Here is a 24,028-nt window from a genome sequence, read left to right as displayed (position 1 = left end):
TTCCAAGCCCAGGGAAGACTCTCAAGGGGGTCAGGAGACCAGGAGGATGGAGACAGGCCACCTGGGGGACCTGTGCCCCTCACCTTGGCATCCAGGTATGTGCTGGTAAGGTAGCACCATCCTGCCACAGGAGAAGCCGTGAGCTGTTTATGATCAAAGAAACTGATGAAAAGGATTCCCTCCTCCTGAATGATGGGCCAGGGGCTCACCCGCTAGCAGAGGGAGCCTCCTCTTAACCGAGGCACAAGATGTTTGATACAGCAGAGAAGGCCAGTGAACCAGAAAGGGGAGCCAGGGAGGCCACCAAACCTGCTTGTGGGTCGTTATTGAAAAGACTGTCATCCGGAGACAATCTGAGGCTCTGGTAATTTGCTTTCTCCCTGGAGTACGTGGGAGAACATTAATATTTTAGGTTCCTGCTAAATATTTATAGAGGGAGCAAAGTTTTACTCAGGAAATCTACTGACAATGGATTGCAGCTCTGGTGGGGAAGGACTTCCTGTGCTAGGCCAGCTGGAAAGTACCTGATTCAATGAAGAGTTTTGGCCTAAGGCCTGGCATGAAAAAATAATTTTAAAACCTGCTCAGCTCTTGTAGGAAGCAGCTATTTTCTTTGAGGGCAAAAATGCTGTGGTTTTCTGGGTACTTTGGGTGGGAGCTGGCCTGGGAGAGAGGAATGGGCATCTTATAGGAAACCTGTCGTCAGGAGCCCTTTGGAACATCTGAGACGAAAAAGGGAAGTTGCAGAGGGCTACTGGAGAGACCCAACTTTCAGGACAGGCTGCCAGGAGCTGTTTGATAAGCAAGCTGTCCCTGCCTTCAGTACCTATTTGTCAGTTGACACACCACTCCTGGATGCTGAGAATACAGTAGGGATGAGGTGGATGCTGTTCTTTTATTTTTTACAGCTGCTGTTCTTGCTTATGGAGTTTATGTTCCACTATGCAAGGTGGGCAAAATACAGATTTAAAGTATCATTTCAGATGGAACTATCTGAGAGAAATGAAAACACGGTAAGGGAATGGGCAACGAGGAGGGCAAGCCCCTTCAGAGACCTCTGTAGGTGATGTTTAAATTGATATTTGACTGTGAAGACACTTAGGTGCTGCAAGTGGCTTCTTTTCCATCCTCAGACTGTAGCTGGGGTTGTATAGAAGGAGGAGCCCCTAAGTGGGCCCTGGGCCAATAGACCTCCCACCACATCCGCCCCTGTGTAGCTACATACATCTCTATCAGCATCCAAAGAACCAAAAATGTGTGCTTCAGGGATGTGCTGGGCTGTGTCATGCTCACCAAATTTGGCAGGAACATAATAGTTGGGTTTTTTTTTTTTTAAACCGTTAGGAATAAAATAAGAAATATAATATCCTTTCCTGATGATTACTAGAGACAGGCAGTGTAATTTAATTAGCCCAGCCTTGTTAGGTGTTAAATGTACCGCTTATTCTACAAAAACACCCAGCTCATGTAACACTGAGTCACTCTGGCCTTTTGACTTTTAAACAAAATAAAATACTTCTAAAGAAATACAGGATTTCATAACACAGCAGAATTAAGGAATAGAGGGTTCTGCCTTGGCATTCTAAAGTTGGAAGGAAACATCAGTGAGAAGGCCACAGTAATAAATGTTGGTGGAGTTCTCTCAACAGGGTCTCAGCTTTGAAGTAAAATGATTAAACTTTTCAACTTAGAGCAATAAAACATTTCCAAATGCGGACTGCTCTTCTCTACAAACCTCAGAGTAACCGCTGCACAGCCGCCTGTAGCCTGTTTGGGAAGGGCTGGGTTCCATTTCCCCTTGCCACCTTGGCACCAGCAAAACCAGCAGGGAAGGCAGTGGAGGCTTGCAGAGGGGTGCACAGAGGGCGCGAGTCCAGGGTGGCCTGAGGCAGGGCCCGCGTCTCACTTTGTTGCTGTTACAGAGGGCTGCTGCCATTGCTCGTGGTCACAGAGCACAGGGACTGTTGGTCCGGAAATGAGACTGAAAGCAGCTTAGGCTGCCCGGCAGCCCAGCCAGAGGCGTCACAGGCAAACTAAACCACCGAAGTTTTGTGGGATACGTGCCCCTGAAAATAAATAGAAATCAGGAACTATTATGGTCCACCTAGAAGCCCCATTTTCAGGAATTCCCTGGCAGTCCAGTGGTTAGGACTTTGACTGCAGTGGCCCAGGTTGAATCCCTGGTTGGGGAACTAAGATCCCCAAAAGCCACCTGGCACAGCACCCCTCCCCATCTCCCCGCAAAAAAAAGCCCTATTTCAACCCTGTACTGGCTTGAAAATGGGCAAATTTTGGAAGCTGTCCATCCATGAGGATTTTTACTTTCATAACAATCAGTTTGAGTACGGTGTGGTTTATTAAAACTTATAAGGAATAAAAAGATGGTATGCATCTTAATCTCGATCTCCTTGAGTAAACTGGAGATCAATAAACTTAATGAAAGAAACATGCTTTTTAAAGTTTTATCTTTATTTGATCATTTTGAATTACAAAAGAAATACATATGTGTTGCAAAAATTCAAAAACTAACAAGATACAAATGGAAAGCCAAAGTCTCATATAAGCCCACTGTTCTCCAGAAATGACACAGGGCCTGCAGCCACTCTCATTAGCTTTAAAAAAGGGGGGGGGGGGGGAAACAGCTGGGGGGAAGAGTGGGACTCCGTGGCTGTGACAAGTACAGCTCCCAGCATGTAGTGTGAGTCACCTGTCTTTCCATCGTGGCTTTAACACTGTTATTTCTCTGTTCACAAGAAGTCTGACCTAGTGTGTGTCCCAGAATACATCCACTGACCCAAAAAATGCACATGTTCTCACAGCAAAAATGGATACAAATTTTTTAAAAATCCTGAGGCCCAGAAAGATCTTGGTCATGTGAAGGAAATGTTTTGAAGACCAAAAAGATGTGTTTGGGAGTCCTGCTGCCATAGCAACAGTTTTGTGCGCGCCCTTCTCCTACTGGATGTTCCGTATGGAGGGCAGTTCTTGTATCGGACCCAATACCCTCCTGCTGATGCCCCACTCCCGGGCTGCTGCCCCACCTTTCCTCACACCCTCTTCACACATTTCACTCCCATGAATAAGGAAGCATTTATCCTTTAGGCTCTGTCTTGGAAAGTGCCTGGTACCCAGAATGCCAGATCTGCTCCCCAGCCCTCCACTGACCCCCACCACCACCCCATCCAAGCCCAGCCTCTGACCCTGAAGACTCCAGGCAGGCTTTGAGAACTCTGCCATCAGCACCCCACGTGTTTTGTGATTTGTCTTTCCAACAAGACCAAAAACCATCAGCCAAAGTCATTATGGGCTGGTCAGAAGCCATCATCACTGCTATCAAAACCCAGGTCATAAAGTATATTCTTCCCTGACTCCTGGGACTGAGGGGACTCTGTCCTGGGGTTGAGGTCATTGAGATCACTGAACCAGCTCATCTGGTGGTCCCTCTGGAAACTGGGAAAAAGCAGGCTGTTGTCTTGGGAGGAATGCCCGCTACACTGCACGAGGTTCCCTTGCTCTTCCCTCGTGGTCTTACTGGGCATGACTGTTCCTCCCTGAGCAGAGCAGACTAGATTTGTGGGGCTCCCAGGGCCCCAAAGTTGCAGGGGCTGAGCAAGAGTTTCCTGCTGTCCCCAGGGGGACCTTCGTGGGCTGGAAACTGGAGGCCGAGGATATTTAGAATTAGAAACACAGGTTTTGCTAGGCATTTGTTCCTGCTTCCTGCGTAGGGACCTCCTTCTGGGGGCTTTCCTGGGCTGCTGCTGCTGCTTCCCTTTTTTCCCTCTTTCTACAGTTATGCCTTTCTGTTCAGTCAACCTTTGTTCACAAGGGTCACGTGAAAATGCGCCTTTAGCTTGCCATTTTTGGCTGATGTTCTTAATGCTGGTTGCAGAGTTGTTTAAGTCCTTATATCCTCGAGATATAAGCTGCGAGTCTCCTTGGGAAACTGGGTCCCTATCTTTAGGAACCTTGTGACCCAGGATGGCAGAGCCACAGTTCTCAGAGCCTGTTTTAGTAACAGAGTTCTGGCAGTTAGTCTGCACTGCCCTGTCCTTGATTTGCCTGTTTCTTTTGCCAGTTGCAACTGCCGGCTGCACAGCCTCTTCTTGGAGAGCATCCCTCTTTGATCCCTCACCCCAGACAACAAACTCCTTGGGCCCTGGGGAGCCCACACTAAGACTGCATGCAGCAGGGAGGGCCTGGGCCTGCCACATAATTGGCTTCTCAGAGGTATATTTGTCCTGCCTGGTGAAATTGAGGCTCTGTGCCAGAGGTGGTGAGGTCTGAGAGGCACTGTCTTTCACGTGTTTGGGTGTCAGAGCGATGGAGGTCAATCGCTTTAACTCTTCTAGAACACTGGGCATATTCAGCTGGCCTAAATGCTCACACAGCTGCTGAAAGTCCTTACTCTGCTGGGTAACCAAAACTTCCAGTTGCTTCAGGTTGGACTTCATTTCTATAAACTCTGCTTGTCTCTAAAGAAAGGCAGTGAAAAAGTAAGGAGTTATGGACAGTGCAACTCAGAAGGCACAATAAAATGTGTGAACAAAACAAAGGATGGGCCAGCAGGACCAAACTCTGTGCCCTGCTGGTACTATAAGCGGAAGCATGGCAACACCCTGGAGCAGGGTCCCTGGGGTCCACATGCCAGAGAACCTTGAGAAGGGAAGTCGGGCTCCCCCTGGCCTGTTACCAAGGGGCCTGTGGTGGCCTCTGCTTTTGGCTGAAAATTTCCAATTTTAAAATGTCTCTATAGGTCTTAGTAACAAAGCCAGAAACACACACTTGAGGAGAGGGTCAGGGTCTAACACTTACAGCTTCGAGTCTCTTTTGCAAATCAAGGATGGCCTGCTCCACGTTGCCTTTGTCCTGCACTATTTCCAACATCAGACCACTCTGAGCTTTTGCAGTCTCCTGCCCTAAATACAGAACAATGACAATCACCACATGAAGACTGTGGTATGTTCCACCCTGCCTAGGCTGCTGTGGGGGAGAAGGAGGAACTGGAAGCTGGCATGGGCCACCTGAGCCTGTTCTGCCAGCACCTATCTGGATCAACCTTGCTGAGGAGAGAAAGCAAGAGCAGGGTGGTTCCCCCACTGTTTCTTCTTCCCTCCCTCCCTGAGGACATCCTGGCCATAGCAGACTCAACCTCAGCACCTGCTGGGACTCTGAAACCTACTCCCCTGGTGATGGCACCAACTCATCTTTGGCCTGCCTTCTTGGCCCTGTCACCAGAGTGATCTTTCTAGAATGTAGTTATGATCGGTAAATTCCATGTGTCAACCAATTAGAAAAAGACTGTTTACTCATATTTCAAGCACTGGATCCCTGCCCCTAAACTCAGTTAATGAAATATTTTTCCAGACATCTATGTTGATATTTGTAGTAGAAAGCAAATGTAATTATCCTACCCTGGATGAGTTCATGAATAGCAATGTTTGGCTTCCCTGGTGGCTCAGACGGTAAAGCGTCTGCATGCAATACGGGAGACCCAGGTTCGAGTCCTGGGTCAGGAAGATCCCCTGGAGAAGGAAATGGCAATCCACTCCAGTACTCTTGCCTGGAAAATCCCATGGACGGTGGAGTCTGATAGGCTATAGTCCATGGGGTCGCAAAGAGTCAGACACGACTGAGCGACTTCACATCATCACATCAATGTTTCTTAGAAACAGTGAACATTACCAGCCACAAAAGCAGAGAATGAAGAAGGCAAGCAAAGTATTCAATTCTAGATTCAGTAATCAGTAAGCATCAGTCTGTGATCTTACATATTCTTTCTTTGTCCCTAGGAAACACATTCAGGGTCTTCTCTTTTATTTTTCTATTTTATTTATTTATTTAGGGTCTTCTCTTTTAAAGAGCTTTTGTATTGAGCACATTACTTCCAAAGTCTATCCAATTTTTTTGTTTTAATAACTATCACAGCATAGGGACTTCCCTGATGGTCCAGTGGTTAAGAAGCTGCCCTGCAATGCGGGGGACATGGGTTCAGTCCCTACTTGGGGAACTAAGATCCCACATGCCTCGGAGCAACTAGCCTCAGGCACCACAACTAGTCCATTCCACGGCAAGGAAAGATCCCAAGTGCTGGCAACTAAGACCTGACACAACAATAAACATATATTAAAAACTATATAAAAATGCTTCCAATGAAAAATTATCAAATCGCTCCCATGTAGACTTTATTCTCGCTTCCTGGATTTAGCATTAGGAGCATTTTCTGGAGTTTTGTATTAATATATGTGCATACCCACGTGTAGGTTATAGATCGTGTGTGTGTGTGTGTGTGTGTGTGTGTGTCTCTTCCGGAGAAGAGGACTCCTTTCATTTCTGCCTTGGTCGTGTGTGTGTGTGTGTGTGTGTGTGTGTGTGTGTGTCTCTTCCGGAGAAGAGGACTCCTTTCATTTCTGCCTTGGTTGTAACATTCCATACTCTGGACAATCTCTTTCTTCCAAAAGTTTTCCTGTTTACACTTGGTCCAAGGCTTGGGAGAGGGCTCCAGGGTGGTTAAAAAGCTGCCTTGTGGCTGCAGAAAGGGGCTTCAGGTAGAAGCACGGAAACCAGAGGGGCTCCTCAAAGGCCACTGTGCTTGGGAGACTTGAGGGTGAGCCTACCAAAGACATACTCGCCCAGCCCTGCCTGGGGACCAGCCGGCCCACAGAGGTTAATCAGGTGGTCGCCATCTTTTTGATGAGCTTCACCTGCCTCTCCAGGAAGTGGCTCTCCCGGAAGCCACAGGCGGGTTCTGCACGGGCGGAGCCCGGGGCGCGCAGGTCGACACAGGCCTGGTTCCGGTTCCTCTCCATGAACACAGCCGTCTCCGTAAGCGTCATGGGCCTTACCCACTTCTCTTGAGATGGCTTCGGCGCGTCCTGGAACAGGGAGCGGCCACCACAGTGATTTTGCATTTTCCAGAGACGCTAACGCCCTGGTGCTTCTGCTCAGCCAGTAAATGGAAAACAGTGGCCCACACCCTCTAGAGAGAGGTAGGAGACGAGGTCTGCAGACGCCTGTTGACCAGGCGGTCGACAGTGGCCTCCACCTTGAGGAAATAATTGTGACAAATCTGGGAGCTCAGATGGTTGATGGGTAATAAGGAGTTAATCTCAAAAAATGGTCTTGGCTGGGCCTGGTGGCCGAGGATAGCTGAATGGCTGACTCGAAATCTGTGAGTGGAAAAAAAGTTGGAGGGTGGTCAGAGGCGAGAGCAAAGGGCATCCCTGGGTCTGTTCCATCCAAACACTGCTGAAGGAAGAGACAGATCCGCAGGACCCCTGAGTGCACTGCCAGCATACTGCCAATATTTCTATTTTCTTTTAGGATGATTTTCTTTATTACTTGGTTATTTGGGGGCTGCACTAGGTCTTCCTTGCCGCGAGGCTTTGTCTAGTTGCGCGGGGCTACTCTCTTGTGGCGCACGGCTTCTCACTGCGGTGGCTCTTCTCCTTGCAGAGCACAGGCTCTCAGTGCGTGGTGCCCTGGCTTCAGCAGTTGTGGTGCACAGGTGTAGTTGCCCCTTGGCATGTGGGGTCTTCCCAGACCTGTGTCCTTTGCATTGGCAGGCGGGTTGTTAACCACTGGACCACCAGGGAAGCCCTCTGTTTTCTTGTCAAGATGATTCTGTGGGGTCTGAGCGTTCCAGCACTGGAGTTTTCAGGCTGTTGGTGGGGCCAGGTCTTGGTACCAGGGACCTGGAATGTCTGCCTCCAGCCAGAGTTCATGCAGGACCCTGCTAAGTGGCCCCCACCACCCTTGCCCTCACCTCTCCAGGAAACCCTCCGAGACCAGCAGGGAGTCGCTGCTTTTGCCTACCCAGCATGGAGTCTCTGTTTGCCCAGTCCTGAGGGGCTCCTGCAGTCAAGCTCCCCTGCCCTTCAAAGCCAAATGCTCTGGGGGCGCTTCCTCCCCATGCCGGACTCCCGGGCTGGGGAGCCTGGCGCAGGGCTCAGAGCTCTCGCCCGTATGGAAAACGTCTGCAATACAATGATTCTCGCCCACCTGGGTGGGATGGGATTTGATCATATTGTCAGTGTGCCACTCCTACCATTTCATGGTTTCTTCTTTATGGCTTTGAATTTGACCCCCCTTTTTGGGTAGATTCCAGTCTTTTTTATTGATGGTTGTTCAGCAGTTACTTGTGATTTTGGCATGCTTGTAAAAGGAGGTGAACTGAAGGTCCTTCTACTCCCCATCACCTTGTTGCCATCCTCAAAAAAGATTTTATTTCTATTTTAGAGATTCAACAAGGGCTCCATTGAGATGAGGTTGTACACTGATGCTTTTCCACTGATGGCCAGTGATTTCCCTTTATAGTTTTGCTCTCCCTGCTGTGCTAATGAAAGCCACCTGAGTGAAGGTCTGGAAGGCTCCATGTACAAGAGGAGTTTGCTCATTCCTCCCTTTTTATAGGGTACCCTTCCCAGTTTTCACCGACTGATCTCTCTCTGCCATAAGATGTGTCCTGGAGCAAGCCATGTGAACATAAGCACCTTGCTACCTTCATTTATCAATTAATAAATATTTCCATTCCAACATGGTTCATATAGATGGCTTTCATTCTTCTTGTGCCTTGCTCAGAAAGGCATTTCTCACTCTAAAATTATAAAAATGTTGCTCATGCTTCTTATAGTTCTATTTATGATTTAATCACCACACAGTATGTTGATTCCTGTGGAATGAATTTTGATGTATGGAGTTACCTATTTTCCAAAAGAGGTATTTTCTGATTTTGATAGTGGCCTCTCCTTTTTATTCTCCTAATGATCATACTTTTCAATAGAATTTATACATCTTAGGTGAAAGTACTGCTGTGTACTAATTACCCCACATAAACCCAAGGTAAAGTGGATTGTGGATGGCCTTGGCAATTCATTCTGTTCATCTGGTTCTTGGTGTCCTCAACTGAAGAAGAAGGGGAGTTAGATTAGATGGCTTTGAGTGATCCTTCTGGTTGTACAGGCAGAGTGTGACTGGGGAAAGACTTTATGACCTCATTCTGTGAAGGTGTGAATTACATTATAAACCGAGAGAGTGCTTTCACATAGTATCTGCCCCCTTCCAAACACAGTGAATGCCTACTGAAAGCCTGCAGAATGCACTGACTGGCAGCTTCGGTGCTCTAGGCTAGCTGGACTGGGCCTAGCCATTTGACAGCAGATTTACCTGGTTCCTCTCAGTGACTGCCTACCAAGAAAGGGAATGGCTCTGGACAAGCTACTTGCGTGCCTATTTTTAAGAATGACCTGGCTTTTAATTAATGTAACGCCACAGTGTTTTACTGTTTGCCTGGTCAGTCTTAAGCTCTGAAAGTTAAGGAACTGTCAGGAGGGAAGAATCAGGATCCCTGTGTCTACCGAGGCAGGCCTATGTCTCCCTTTGCAGACTCAGCTCTCCTCTCTCTGCCTTGACCCTGTGTTGTGGCCTTGAGCACTTCCATTCCCTGTTCTGGACTCTGCTGCAGTCCTCCTTTTTATATCAATATTTCACCTAGTTTTAAATGTGAGGAGTAAAAAGAGTGCCTGCCTTTCGGCACTTACAATGAGCTGTTTTATCACGTTAAACACCGGAAGCCGCCTTTTTCCTTCTGCTCTTTGTCTTGCATCTTCTTGTGAGGGTAACAGTCCTGGGCTTCCAGAACTGGTTTCTAAGCAAATGCACAGTGGCCCTGTGTGTGGGATACTCAGGTTGGAAGCCAGCAGACAGTACAGTGCTTCTTTGCAGACAGATGGGGATTAATTTCAAAGTTACACAAAGGCATTAATTTTTGTAAATCATGAGCAATCCATCCCTTGGCATTTGAATAAGTTGACTTCAGTTTGTTTAAAGTAAAAAAAATAAACACAGAGACAAATGCAAACAAGTGCAGATGCAGTCATCAGCTTGCTGTTGAGCTGAAAAGCTGTTGGTTCCAGGGGAAGTGTTCATCTAAGGAGACCTGTGTCATGGCTCCCTTCTGATGAATAAGGGCCTGAACCATGGTTTCACCTAAACGTAAATCACTGATTGACCGAACAGAGGACTTTACAGACCACAGACTGTAACTGAAATTGAGAAAGATGCTGTGATTCACTACAAAACAGCTGTCATTGAAGTGAAGGCAGCAAGCAGAACAGTAGGTGACTGGAGTATTTCTGACTCCTGAAGGAGTGGTATCTTTATTTCTAAGTCCTAAGAGAGCAAGGGAGCCTTTTAGACAACACAGCCAGCAGTTCACTTGAGACTCAGGGATGCCATTGATTCACTTCAGGTGTTGAGATTAGAAATCTGGCAGAACCAGCTGCCTTGAAGCAGCTGGGTTACTGGGTGGGGGATTGGTGCTTCAAAAAAGGCATGGAGGGACCAGGCATTCCCATACAGGGCTGGGGCCTGCAACCCAGTTCAGCTCCACATCTCTTCAGGGCTCATCTTCGTACCCATTCTCTCATCTGAAACACTCTGGAACCTCACCACTGGCAGAAACCTGACTAGGGTCAGCAAGTTCACATTCACTGCTCGCCAGCGCCCCCTGCCGGTAACCTCAAACACGAGACTCACCTGTCTTGGCCACAGTTTCCAGAGAATCCAAAATAGACTGACTTCTGGAACTGAGATGTTCCTCAGACTCTTCCACTGATGTCTGTAACTAAGAAACCCCAAATTAGGAAGTAATTCACACACTGTTGCCTCATTTTACTAACTTGGCAAACTGTCACTTAATGATAAAAAAAGAGTAGTTAAAATACTGCTATATTATATGAACAAAAAACAATTATTAAACTTCTTAAAATGTAAGATGTTCTAACACCTTCAAATGTGGTATACTTACCTTGTGAATGCTTTCTTTCATATGGGAAATTAAGTTGTATAAAGTCTCACTAAAATAGAGAAAAAAAGAAAGTGAACCTTTGCAAAATATTTAAACAGTAGGTAACAAAATTGATTCCATGAACATAGCAGGATTCTACCAGTGCAGCATCAAAACAGTGGTTGATCAGAGCTGAAGACAACCCTGAGAAATCTTAGTGCCCAGATTAGAAAAGGGGAACACTGACTTTTCGTGATCATTTCCAAAGTGAAACAAAATTTATTCTGTTTTTTAAAATTTACTCTATATGGATCTTAAATGAGGTTGAATTTTAGCAATTCAAGTGGTTTCTATAGTAGAACACACCAGCTTTCATTTTTATGGCAACATGGCTTCAGAGGATAGTGACTTCCTATGGATAGTCAAAAATTCCTGGACATATGTTAGTCTAATGACTATTATTTTGTCTGTAAGAATGGAGATAATTCTGGGAATGATATTGATTTTTAATGAAAAATAAATTATCATAATTATTCCTCATATATCCCACTTTTGAAAAAAATCAGACAAGGCTCATCATTAAAAATTTTTACAGATTTTTGTTTCTTTATACAATGGATATATCAATTTTTGAACCCCAATAGGACAGCTCTTCATGCCACAGTCTTATGGATGCTCCATAAGACTGACTTTAAAAGAGGAATTTGATAGAACCATTTCAGAGTCCTACAAACCATACAGTTTTATGAATAAGATTAAGACATGACCTGAAAACAATAAAAATCTAAAATGAAAATTTAGTGAACTAAGGATAAGAACAGAATATTAAATTATAAAAGTAGATAATAAGAATAAGAAAAGGTACTTATAAATTAAAATAGCAGAAATTAAACAAATAGAATTAACCAGAAGATACCGTATGGAAATGTAATAGAAAACAGAAAAAAGACAGATGAAAAACAAGTAAATATTAAAAAAAAAATTAGAGAATCAATGCAGGAGATTCAATGCTTGACCAAAATTGGAGATCCAGACAGTAAGAAGAGTGAAAATAGGAGGTTTCCCAAGGTATAATAAAAGAAAAATTCCCAGAACCAAAAGACACAAGTTTACAGGGCAAAAGGAATTCCTCCATGCCAAGGGCTTATGATGAGCCACATCAAACATTGTGCTGTCAAATTTCAGAACTCTAAGGATAATGAGAAGGTCCTAAAAGTTTGCAGAAATTAAAAAAAGCAAGTGATATATACAGGCTCAGGAATCTGCATGGCAGCAGGCCTCTTAAAAGCACCCAGAAATCTATAAGGTAGTGGAGCAATGCTTTAGAAATTTTGAACAAAAAGAACTCCTAGTCTTGTACAATGACAGCTGTGCCAGTTGCTTGTAGTCATCATCTCTTCTGAGTGGTCAGGACTCAATTTTTTAAATTAGTTCATTGAGGTATGATTAACACACAAAAAGCTGGACATATTTAACATATACAGGTTTGGAGATAAGTATACAACCATGAAACCATCTCTACAATCTATGCCATAAATACATCTCCCACTTCAGAAAGTTTCCTTCTACCCTCTTTATTATTATTAGTGATAAGAATACTTAACAAAGATCCACCCTCTAAACAAATTTTAAAATATAGGAGTATTGTTAACTATAGACACTATGCTGTATAAGTAGCTCTCTAGAATTTATTCATCTTGTATAAACTGAAGTTTTGTACCCTTTGAGTATTACTTCCTGTTTCCCCCACACCTTCCCCACCGACAACCACCATTCACCTCTCTGCTTCTATGAATTTGACTATTTCACACTCCTTGTATAAGTGGTAGCATATAATTAGTATTTTTCCTTCTATGTCTGGCTTATTTCATTTATCATAATGTCTTCCAGGTTCATTCATGTTGTTACAAGTGACAGGATTTCCTTTTTTTTTAAGGCTAAAGAATATTTCACTGTATGTATATACCATTTTTTCTTTCCCATTTATCCATTGATAGATATTTAGGTTAGTTCCATTCTTGGCTATTTTAAATAATGCTATGATGAACATGAGAGTGCAGATATCTCTTCAAGATCCTGATTTCAATTCCTTCGGGTATATACTTAGAAGTGGAATTGCTGGATCATGTGGTAGTTCTGTTTTTAATGTTCTGTGAAGCCTCTATACTGTTTTCTAAAATGGCTGCACTAGGGAATTCCCTGGAGGTCCAGTGGTTAAGACACTGAGCTTTCACTGCCAAGGGCGCAGGTTTGACCTCGAGGAACTGAGATCCCCCAAGCCTTATGATGTGGCAAAAAAATTAAAGTAGCTGCACCAGTTTTCACACCCATCAACAGTGTATATGGGTTCCCTTTTCTCTATAAACTTGCCAACAGTTGTTATTAATTTTTTAAATGATACTCATTCTAATAGGTGTGAGATGATATCTAATTGTGGTTTTGATTAGCATTCCCCTGATAATTAGTGAAGCTGAGCATCTTTTCATATAACTGATGGCCATTTGAATGTCTTCTTCGGAGAACTGTCCATTAAATTCCTTTGCTCATCTTTTAATCAGGATATTTTGGGTTTATTTTGTTTGTTTTTGCGACTGGGTTGTAGGTATTCCTTTAATGTTTTATATTAACCCTTTATCAGATATATGGTTTGCAAGTATATTCTATCCCATAGGTTGCCTTTTCACTGTGTTGATGATTTCATTTGCTGTGCAGAAACTTTTTACCCTTATACAACATAAGTTTGAAATGCATGGGTCCACTTATATGCTGATTTTTCATTCAATAAATAGAGTTGGCCCTTTACGTTCCAGGGTTTCACATCTTCAGATTCAGCCAAACATGGACAGAAATTTCCATCTTCAATTGGTTAAATCTGTGCATTCAAAATTGAAGATATAGAGGGCCGACTATGGGACTTGAGGATCATTGGATTTTGGTATATGCAGGGACTCCTGAAACCAGTCTTCTGTGGATACTGAAGGATGCCTGTACTTGGATGTCATTTCATTTGTCTATTCTTGCTTTTGTTACCTATGTAATATCCAAGACATCATTGCCAAGGCCAATGTCAAGAATGTTTTTCCCTATGTTTTCTTCTAGGTGTTCTATGGTTTCAAGTCTCACATTTACGTCTTTAATCCATTTTGAGTTGATATTTGTGAATGGTATAAGATAAAGATCCTTTTCCATTGTTTTGCATAGGGATTCAGTTTTCCCAACATCATTTGTTGAAAGATTATCATTACCTCACTGTATATCCTTGGCATTTCTCATATGTATTAAACATTTAAAACCTAACCCTCTAAATGATCCACCGAAATGATTTTATAGATGAAACAGAAATATAACCATTCAATATTATTAAATTAAAAAACAGATTGAAAATAATCCATAGGAAACAATTCCATTTTTATTTTTGAGAGTATACAAAAATAGAGCAGAGTTATATAAAACAGTGTTAATGGTGGTTCACAGAGTAAGCTGATTCAGAGGCAGACTTGAGAATCTGACAGACCCAAGATCTCTGCCCAAAACTCCTACTCAGTTTAGATGTGCTCCCTTGGATGGAGTTTTTCCTCACGCCCCCAGTCAGAACTGGAAGCCTGTCCTCAGGGCTCCCAAAGCATTTGGATGAAACCTCTACTACAGCATTTACAAATTTGTACTTAGAGTGAAAAGTCTAGATTCTTTATTTTAGGTTGTTCTCCATCTGATCCTCTTTACTGTTTGAGGAGTTCCTCAGATTAGGGATCTTGGGAAGAAGCATAGTCCCTTTCCTCCTCTTGAGGCTGAGAGTGCCAGGACTTGCTTTCTGAGCTTTTCCTGAACTTGGGCTCTCCCTTCACATACATCTTGTCAGAATGGGAGTCGGGATAAAAATACTGTGACCTCTTTCTCTGGTGGCTGTGGCTGTCGTAGCAGAAAGATGGAGCTCCGTGGGACTGATGAAAGGGGACTGCACTGACAGCAGTGGAGGGAAGGGTCTAGTGCATTCTGCGCAGAGGCTAGTAGGCAGCAGAATCTGCACAGGACTGATTTTGAGACTTTGTTTGGAAAGTTGTCCATGGTAGGTAGTTGTTGGCAATTGTATGATTATGGCAGAAACTTAAATTGGCCTCATTTTCTTCCTTGCAAACTGGATTCCTAATCTTCACCTGCCACACCCTGACAACCTAGGTAGATGACATTCCATCCTCGGGAATTCCTTGGCAATCCAGTGGTTACGACTCCATGCCTTCAGTGCCGTTGGCCCAAGTTCAATCCCTGGTTGAGGAGCTAAGATCTTGCAAGCCACATGTCATGACCAAGAAAAACAAAATCCTAAAGGGAACAGAAAATACTCTTCTTCCTTCCTTCATCCATCAGCTGTCTGGAAATCTGATATAAAAGCTCCAAGCACTGTGAGGACTGAGAAGAATCATATTTTAGGAATCTGCTAGATTCACACTGCTAGAAGGAGCCCTGGACCACACACTTCAGGATGATTTTTTGCATTAAAGAAAAATAAGCATCTTTTAAATACTTCTATTATTATTACAAGAATGAGAGTACATATGTCAATGCAGTTGAACATAATCCTAATAAAATGAACCACTTAATGTCTTTCAATAATGTTTAACAGTTTAAAAAATTTAAATTAACATAGGAAATTTGTATATGTATGTGTACACAGTCCTGTGAGTTTTATCACAAATTTAGGATTCATGTTAACAACCACCACAACCAGGATATGAGACAGTATCCCCCAAACAAATCCTTCAGGCTGTCTCATTGTGATAAAGACCAGCCCACACCCCTAATCCCTGGTAATCAATCACTGACCTAATACCCATCCCTATAGTTTTGCTTTTCTCAGAATGTCATATAAATTGAATCATACAGTATATAGTCTTTGGACTGGCTTCTTTCAGCATAGTGCCATTGAAAGACTCTTGAGAGCACCTTGGACTTCTAGGAGATCAAAGCAGCCAATCCTCAAGGAAATCAGTCCTGAATATTCATTGGAAGGACTGATGCTGCAGCTGAAGCTCCAACACTTTGGCCATGTGATATGAAGAACTGACTCCTTAGAAAAGACCTTCATGCTGGGAAAGATTGAAGGCGGGAGGAGAAGGGGATGACAAAGGTTGAGATGGTTGGATGGCATCTCCAACTCAATGGACATGAGTTTGAGCAAGCTCCGGGAGTTGGTGACAGACAGGGAAGCCTGGTGTGCTGCAGTCCATGCGGTCACAAAGAGTTGGACACGACTGAGCAACTGAGCTGAACTGAACTGAGTGCCTTTAAGGTTCATCTATGTTGTTGTATAGCAATAGTTTACTCCTTTTCATTGTTGAGTAGTGTTCCATTGTATGGACGTACCATAGTTTATCCATTCATACATTGAAGGACATTTGGGTTGTGCCCAGTTCTTGGTGATTATGAACAAGGCTACAATAAACTTTATTGTATAGACTTTTATGAAAACATAAGTTTTCATTTATCTAGGTTATATACCTAGGAGTAGAACTGCAGAGGCAGATAGTAAACTGTTTAATTTTATAAGAAACTGACAAACTTTTCCAAAGGGGCTGTATCATTTTGCATATCCTCCAGCAAGATTTCCATTTGGTCTATATTCTTGCCCAGCATTGTCAATTTTTGTCTGTTTTATTTTTAGTCACATTAATAGATGAGTAGTAATATCATCTCAAGTAATATCTCTTGAGAGTCCCTTGGACTGAAAGGAGATCCAACCAGTCCATTCTAAAGGAGATCAGCCCTGGCTGTTCTTTGGAAGGAATGATGCTAAAGCTGAAACTCCAGTACTTTGGCCACCTCATGCAAAGAGTTGACTCATTGGAAAAGACTCTGATGCTGGGAGGGATTGGCGGCAGGAGGAAAAGGGGACAGAGGATGAGATGGCTGGATGGCATCACTGACTCAATGGACGTGGGTCTGAGTGAACTCCGGGAGTTGGTGATGAACAGGGAGGCCTGGCGTGCTGCGATTCATGGGGTCGCAAAGAGTCGGACACGACTGAGCAACTGAACTGAACTGAATATCATCTGCTCATATTAGTAATATCATTGTGATTTTAATTTGTATTTTCAAAATAGCTAATGGTGTTTCCTGTATTTGCCATCCATATGTTTTCTTTGATGAAGTGTCTGCTACAATTTTTTTCCCATTTTTTTTATTCAGTTGCTTATTTCTTATTGTTGAGTTTTAAGAGTTCTTGATATATTCTGGATACAAGTCCTTTGTTGAAAATGTAGTTTGCAAATATGTTTTTTCCAGTCTGTAGCTTGTCTTTTCATTTTCTTGACAGTGTCTGTCACAGAGCAAACATCTTACATTTTGGTTAAAAACAAAACCCCAGAAATCTTAAGGCTAGGCTATCATACTTAAAATCCAAGTTCCCTTCCTCAATCTACCTGCTACTATTTATTTTTCAGAGTCCTCAGATGCTACATGCACACATCAGGTCTTGGTTGCATTCAGTGGGAGCAATAGGATGTTGTATGCTTATTCTGTCTTACTCAGAACCAGAAGCCATTCCAATACCCTCTTAATAAATTCCTTTTTCATTTAAATAGTTACTTCTGTTGCTCATAACTATTAACTCTGGCTCACTTGTTAATTTATCCATCACATACCTGTTTCCCTAACAAGACTGAGAACTTCAAAGACAGGTACCATTATTCCTCCCCTTGGGATCCCCAGTGTGCCCTATTGAGCCTAGCACAGCATTTATTGAGTGAGTGAATGAACAAGTTTCACTGTGGTGATCCCCAATCTTGAAAGAATATGGCTCATTTTATAATTTCCTTGTGGTCCTTAGGTTATTCATTAGTTATGAGACTTATCTGTTTTCTCAAACATGACTGATTAAAAAATAATAATCTGGGTAATGAACATCCCATTGTCTGGTATGCCCAGCATCCACCTCTATTGGAGAATTGTTTCTTTTTGTATCCAATAAGTGATTATGATGAGAACTTCAAGTCATACCCCCCTCTTCACTCACCCCTCAATAACGAAATAAACAAATCCATCAGAAGCTTTCACTAGGATTTTCAAATTGTAACTAAGGCGTGAGAGTCTATTTTTCTGTGTTAGTAGGAAGCTGGTCTCTAGTAGGAGAGAATGAAGCATAGAGGGGGAGGGAAGCACAGAAAAGAGACAGATTCTGATTTCATTTCATTCTCTGTCCTTCCCAGATTGTTGTTAAGAGGGCTAATATATCCTCCTTTTTATCCAGGCTAGTTTACTTCCTATCAAAAGAGTTATAACAAATGCAATGTGAATGAGTAAGGCTTCTTTTGAGATTTTTTCTAACCTCATATGCTGTTTCTACTCATTTGGGAAAACATGTACTTTCAAAACACAATATGTAAATACATGTTTTATTGATTAGTAGCATCTCTTATGTTAACTCTGTACCATGCCTTATCACTTTCCTGCTTCCAGATTTACAATGGTATACTTTCTCTCTCTCATTTAAACATTTCTCACTCTTCATTACATTTCTGACAAGCACTTACTGACAGAAAACAGCAATCTAAAATGGGATTTGTTTTTGCCAGAATTTATGAAAATTACGATTTCTGCTTAGCGTTTAAATCAGTATCATAAACTTGAAATTTTTTTAATGGAAAAGAGGATCTTCAGTGTCCTTATCTATTCTTTCTGTAGAAATACTATTTTTTTTGCCATCTTGTAAATAATTGTTAACAGAGACTCATTTCTGGGAATTCCTTGGTGGTCCAGTGGTTACATCTCCACGCTCTCAATGCTGAGGGCCTCAATTCAATCCCTGGTCTGGGAATTAACATCCCACAAGTCATGCAGCCAAAAAAAAAAAAAAGGAAAATAAAATAAATAAACTCATTTCACTACAAAAAAAGCAAAGGAAATGAAAAATGAAATAAAGATAGGAAGGAAGGGAGGGAAAGAGAGAAGGAAGAAGGAAATATCAAGAACTCAATATTTCCAAAAGTTTTTTTAGTGACAGAAATTATGGTCAAACAAAATAATATAATCCAAAAGCCCAGAGAACAAAAAGCTTAAGACTAATTTATTTGAAGCAGTAAGATGAGAGGGGCCTGCTCATGTGTAGTACTGTACCATTGTTATGAATCCTAGAGCCTAGATTCCTAGAGGAAAGAAATCTGTCAACATTTGGGAAGTGTTTACTTACCAGCAGAATCAAACACTTCAAATAGAGTATTTTGCTTTTATCACTAAAGGAATATAGGTATACAGTGGAGAATATACCTAATCTTTTAAAGAATTCCTAATCTAGAATTCTTTAAGAAATTCTGGCTCCTAATGCAGTTGACACAGAGATATGAGTTTTCCCTGGATCGGGAAGATCCCCTGGAGAAGGAAATGGCAACCCACTCCAATAATCTTGCCTGGAAAATCCCATGGACAGAGGAACCTGGTGGGCTACAGTCTGTGGGAACACAAAGAGTCAGACACGACTGAGCAACTAAACAACAACAAAAACAACATGGAAGTATTAGTGGTGATGCTACATGACACATCTTTACTGTTACAGAAAGAATAGAGTATGTTTCTGCTTGGGTGTTACAACCTCTATGATAACTAAGGATGTCCTCATAATAATTTACTATGGAGAAATGAACAAGTTAATCTCCTCAGTGACTGCAGCGTATTTATTTGCAAATTAATGTAGTAGTCCTAAATTTGCTTATATATATATTATAAATATATATAAAACAAATAAGAATATGTATAAAATGTAGGCTGTATCTTTAAAAATACCAACATTTCAAAGTGAGAAAATCAGCCTGAACTATGATTTAATAATTCATGTGCTATATTCTTGACCCTGAAACAAATGTTAACTAACTTCCTAAGTCTGATGATCTGAAGAAAAAGGACAGAATTTTAGGCAGAATAAACCTAACATTACTTGAATATTACATTTCTCTAAGAAGTCCTTTAGCTTAATATTCAGAGACACCAAAACTGTGGCAGCCTAAGAAAGCAAATAAAGGGTAGTTACTAGATGGGCTGTAAAAGTAAGAATACTATCATGCTGAAACTGAATTATTCAACTACTGACATTCCATTTGCTATTTCACTCAGAAAAGAGAAGCTGTCTCATCCACTTGAAAGGTTTTTGTGTACCTGTCACATTTGTCTTTTGCACTTTTCTTTTTCTCCTCAAACTGTTCCAAGAGGCCTTTTGGTTTTCCAAGAGACAAAGGAAGAGGAAACAAGCCTCCATCTTTTGTATCTCCTCCAAGCAGCTGGGGTTTTGTTTGGTACTTTGTGAAAATACTAGGTTCACTCTGTTCAGTGGAAAAGAAAAACATCATAGCATTTCACACATAAAAATATTTATAGAATTCACTATTTTCTATACAAAGCAGAGTTACACTTAAGTGCAAACTATAATACTAAAATCCAATGCAGCATGTAGTATTTCCTTTTTATTTCATATGTACCAGAAAATTATATGAAAGAAAAGCAACTCTTTTTACTAGTATAATTTCTGCCTTACCAGCTCAGAGATATTTAAAATGTTAGCTAAAATGGCTTAAAATCAATTGTATAAGTTTAAAGGGAACAACAGAAAATTATGCTGTGTTGAGGTAATGTGTTAAAGTTTTTATATTAGTAAGTTTAACTCAAGTTGTTGTTGCTCAGTTGCTGATGAACTAGACTTACTGATAAGTTTGACATATAATGTAAATGGCACATGGTAAGCCATTTCCTGCATTCCAAAGCAAAACTTACTCTGAAACTTTCAGGTAGTATACTTACTCCTTCATATCACTGGGTACCAATTTTTGTACTAAAATACTTATCTCAGAGCATACCTTACTAAGTTACAGGAGTGGCCTATTCTTATTAAGTCTATCTGATGCAGTTAAGTCTGTGTATAAAGTTAAATCTGGTTCTAGACCAAAATAAATAAATTAAAAAAAAATATTTCTGACTCACAAAAGAAAACAAGCTGATCTCCAAAAAACCAAGAGATTCTGGCCCTCGGGCTTCCCTTGTGGCTCAGCTGATAAAGAATCCACCTGCAATGCAGGAGACCTGGGTTTGATCCCTAGGTTGGGAAGATCCCCTGGAGAAGGGGATGGCTACCCACTCCAGTATTCTGGCCTGGAGAATTCCATGAACTGTATAGTCCATGGGGTTGCAAAGAGTCGGACACAACTGAGTGACTTTTACTTTCACATTTTCTGGCCCTTATTCATCAACTTAGGCCTCAGTATCCTCATCTCCTTCTTCAAGGAGTTAATGACTAAATCCACAAAGCATCTGATGTTTCTTAGGAAGAAAAAGTCCATATAGAATAATATTTATATTACTTCGTCCCTATTTTTCTAAAGTTCTTTTTATTACTGAATATCCACAAACAATAATATGACAAGCCCTAGAAAATGTCATGTAATATTTGGCACTCCCTAGGAGTGGTCAAAGCACTGGAAATGTTCTGTGTTGCTTTAGTAATAGAAGAAAATGCAAATATAAATGTTGTCCATTTCAGACTACCAAGTCAAATGAATCACCAATCAAACAGAAATCTATTTAGGGCAGTGATCCTTAGAGGTGTACAATTCTAAAATGTAATCCAGCAGAATAAGTCATCTTTACAGTTTATCTCCATAATGACTGTGAAACATGTGCAGAGAAATTCTGGAATTCAAACTCACATCCAGAGAATTCTGTTGTGACTGTTTTGGATGTCTCAAGTGGACTTCAGAGTCCAAGGCCGTTGACAGAGTCTGTGAACTTTCTGGACAGAACTGGGATCCAAAAAGGAACTGGGAATCGCTGAGATTGGAGTAATCAGTCTGATTGTTATTCAAGTTAGATGACTTAGTGGCCCTGAAATTAAGCAAGAAGATAAAAGTATATCAAGTAGACAAACAATCCTGAACAAATGAAAACCATAACTCAAAATTATTTCAGAATATTCTGGGCAGAATGCTAGCTTTTTTTGACTTCCTAGTCCCCTGCACACTGCATGTTGATGAGTTTTGGAAATAGGGCCTTTAGGAAGTAATTAGGATTAGATGAAGTAAGGAGGATGGGACCCTCCTGATGAGATTAGTGTCCTGATAAGAACAGACACCAAACAGCTTACCCTCATTCTTTCTCCATCATGTGAGGACACAGAAAAAGGCAATTGTCTGCAAGCCAAGAAGGGAGTCTTCACCAAAAACCAACCATGCTGGCATAGGACTTTCAATTCTAAAAGACTTTTCAATCTCCAGAACTGTGAGAAAATAACTTTCTGTTGTTTAAGCCATCCAGTTTATTGTACTTTGTTGTGGCAACCCAGGCAGACTAATATAGGTCTCATACAGACTGAAGAATATGATCAACTCAGATTTGCACACAGAAAGATCCATTAAGCACTGTATTATTCCCTTTTACACTTTAGTGTCTTATCCTTGCTTGTTTTAAATACTTCTAGCTGTGGACCTCCAACTTGCTTCCCATGGATACCTATGCCAGTCTAAATCTCACATTTGAAGGGGATAATGATATTGATAATGATACAATCACACTTGAATACAGTGTACTGAGTCCATAGCACATAAGTGGATAGACAAAACATATAGTCTCCAAGTTTTTACTTGAAAGACATCTCAATAACAGTTTGTTACTTAATGCTGTTGTATAACCCAAGAAAACATCCTTTTCATTAAAACACACAGGCAGATCATTCCTTTTCCAAATGCTAAATTTAAAATAGATAGCACATAAGTACATATTCTAAGCCAAAGGAATCATTATATATTAATACAAGAAAGAGAGAAACCCTACTTGTTCAGAACAGAGAAGAGAAATTATTTTGACTCATAGAATCATTTTCTAAGATTAGCTAAGATAATGGGCTACACACATATATTATAATATGGTTTGCATAATCATTGCTCAAAATAGCTAAATAGTTCTCTGTGACTCTGTTCTTAGGTCAAAGAGAATAATTAGCTGGGCTGGAAAAGAAACAGCTCTGTGAGCCTACAGAAGTCATGTAGGATTTGTGTCTTCAAGCTACGATCTGAAATTAAACATATATTTTTTCCCCTACTCTGTATCAACTGTAAGCCTTTTTTTTCTTTTCAAGGGAAAAAAAAAAAGAACAATGTTTTAGGTTTTTTTCTGTCTTTAGGAAGGTGTTAGGAGGAAAAAAACCTATTCAAAGATTAAAGTGAAAGTGAAGTCGCTCAGTCGTGTCCGACTGTTTGCGACCCCGTGGACTGTAGCCCACCGACCTCCTCTGTCCGTGGGGATTCTCCAGGCAAGAGTACTGGAGTGGGCTGCCATTTCCTTCTCCAGGGGATCTTCCAGACCCAGGGATCGAACCCAGGTCTCCAGCATTGCGGGCAGACGCATTAACCTCTGAGCCACCAGGTTAAAGCATGCCAAAAACAATTCGAAATCCCTCCATATATACCACTTCTGGGGCACACCCACCAAGCTAGCAATAACAGGCCCTTCTGCATGGCTAGAGGACACCAACCTAAGTACTTCAGCGGAGTGGTAGAGGGAGCAGTGTTTCAATGAGCCCTGTTAGCAGCTGGAGTGGGCCTTAATTTCATGGTACCTATGAATTGTACGACACAGCTGAATACATTGTCTTGAGTTTGCTCCTCGCTGTTTCAATAGCAATTGCTCCAAATGAGGTAAGAGTTTCTAGAGGTTGGACCATGTCTAACTCTCACAGGCCTCAGAGTCCCTAGGTCTGGTGCTAGACAGTCACTGTTCAATTAACACACGTAGCTGAATTGATACTAATTTTATAATCAGAAAATAGGCAAAGGGAGAAGACAGGATGAGGGGGTTACAGTGGTGACAAGCAAGGGGAAGAAGCTATACAGGGTAACTCTATTACTATAAACCCATACAAAGGGGAGCCTGTTTTCATGAAATCAATCCTCTCAAGTAGAAGAATACATAATCAGAAAACTTACCCGGAGCCTGAGGGGATACTGAACATATCTTTGATATTCCAGACATTAAAATTCATGTCTTATGATTATTCCTTTTAAAAAGAGAGGAACATTCATTTAAAAGGTTAACACAGTACTTTTTCCAAAGATTACTTTACAGTGACTGTTATATGTAGATGAGGGCATTTCAGCAGTTATATTCTCATCCAGTTGATGAAAATTCCCATTACATATCTGCCAGAAGTAGGTTTTGTGTTGTTTTTTTTCCTTGCAGTTAAATTGCATGCAAACACCAGAGCCCAAACCCAGCCAC

General features: G+C 41.7%; 1 protein-coding gene across 1 annotated transcript; it reads right to left on the bottom strand.

The window, feature by feature from the left end:
- Positions 1-3,311: 3,311 nt before the first annotated feature.
- On the bottom strand, positions 3,312-23,792 carry IHO1 (interactor of HORMAD1 1). Its single transcript, XM_052648187.1, has 7 exons — positions 23,737-23,792; positions 21,466-21,640; positions 19,925-20,088; positions 10,805-10,853; positions 10,534-10,621; positions 4,813-4,916; positions 3,312-4,472 (listed from the first exon to the last, which is right to left on the bottom strand). Exons 1-7 carry the CDS (start codon positions 23,790-23,792, stop codon positions 3,312-3,314), a joined length of 1,797 nt encoding a protein of 598 aa, XP_052504147.1.
- Between the last annotated feature and the right edge of the window lie 236 nt (positions 23,793-24,028).

The sequence above is a fragment of the Budorcas taxicolor genome, chromosome 1 (assembly GCF_023091745.1).
Source record: "Budorcas taxicolor isolate Tak-1 chromosome 1, Takin1.1, whole genome shotgun sequence".
In the NCBI taxonomy this organism is placed as follows: Eukaryota; Metazoa; Chordata; class Mammalia; order Artiodactyla; family Bovidae; genus Budorcas; species Budorcas taxicolor.
Note: the sequence above shows the minus strand (reverse complement) of the source record. Positions and strands in the feature narration are given on the sequence as shown.

Bases quoted from the DNA above. Each gene is read 5' to 3' on its own strand.
- IHO1 (XM_052648187.1), bottom strand. From the start codon at position 23,792: ATGAATTTTAATGTCTGGAATATCAAAGATATGTTCAGTATCCCCTCA. The intron at 20,089-21,465 runs GTGAGTTTGAAT...TCCACTGAACAG, and splicing joins CACAACAGAATTCTCTGGAT to AGTGAACCTAGTATTTTCAC. The intron at 4,917-10,533 runs GTGAGTCTCGTG...TTCTGTATTTAG, and splicing joins GGAAACTGTGGCCAAGACAG to GGCAGGAGACTGCAAAAGCT.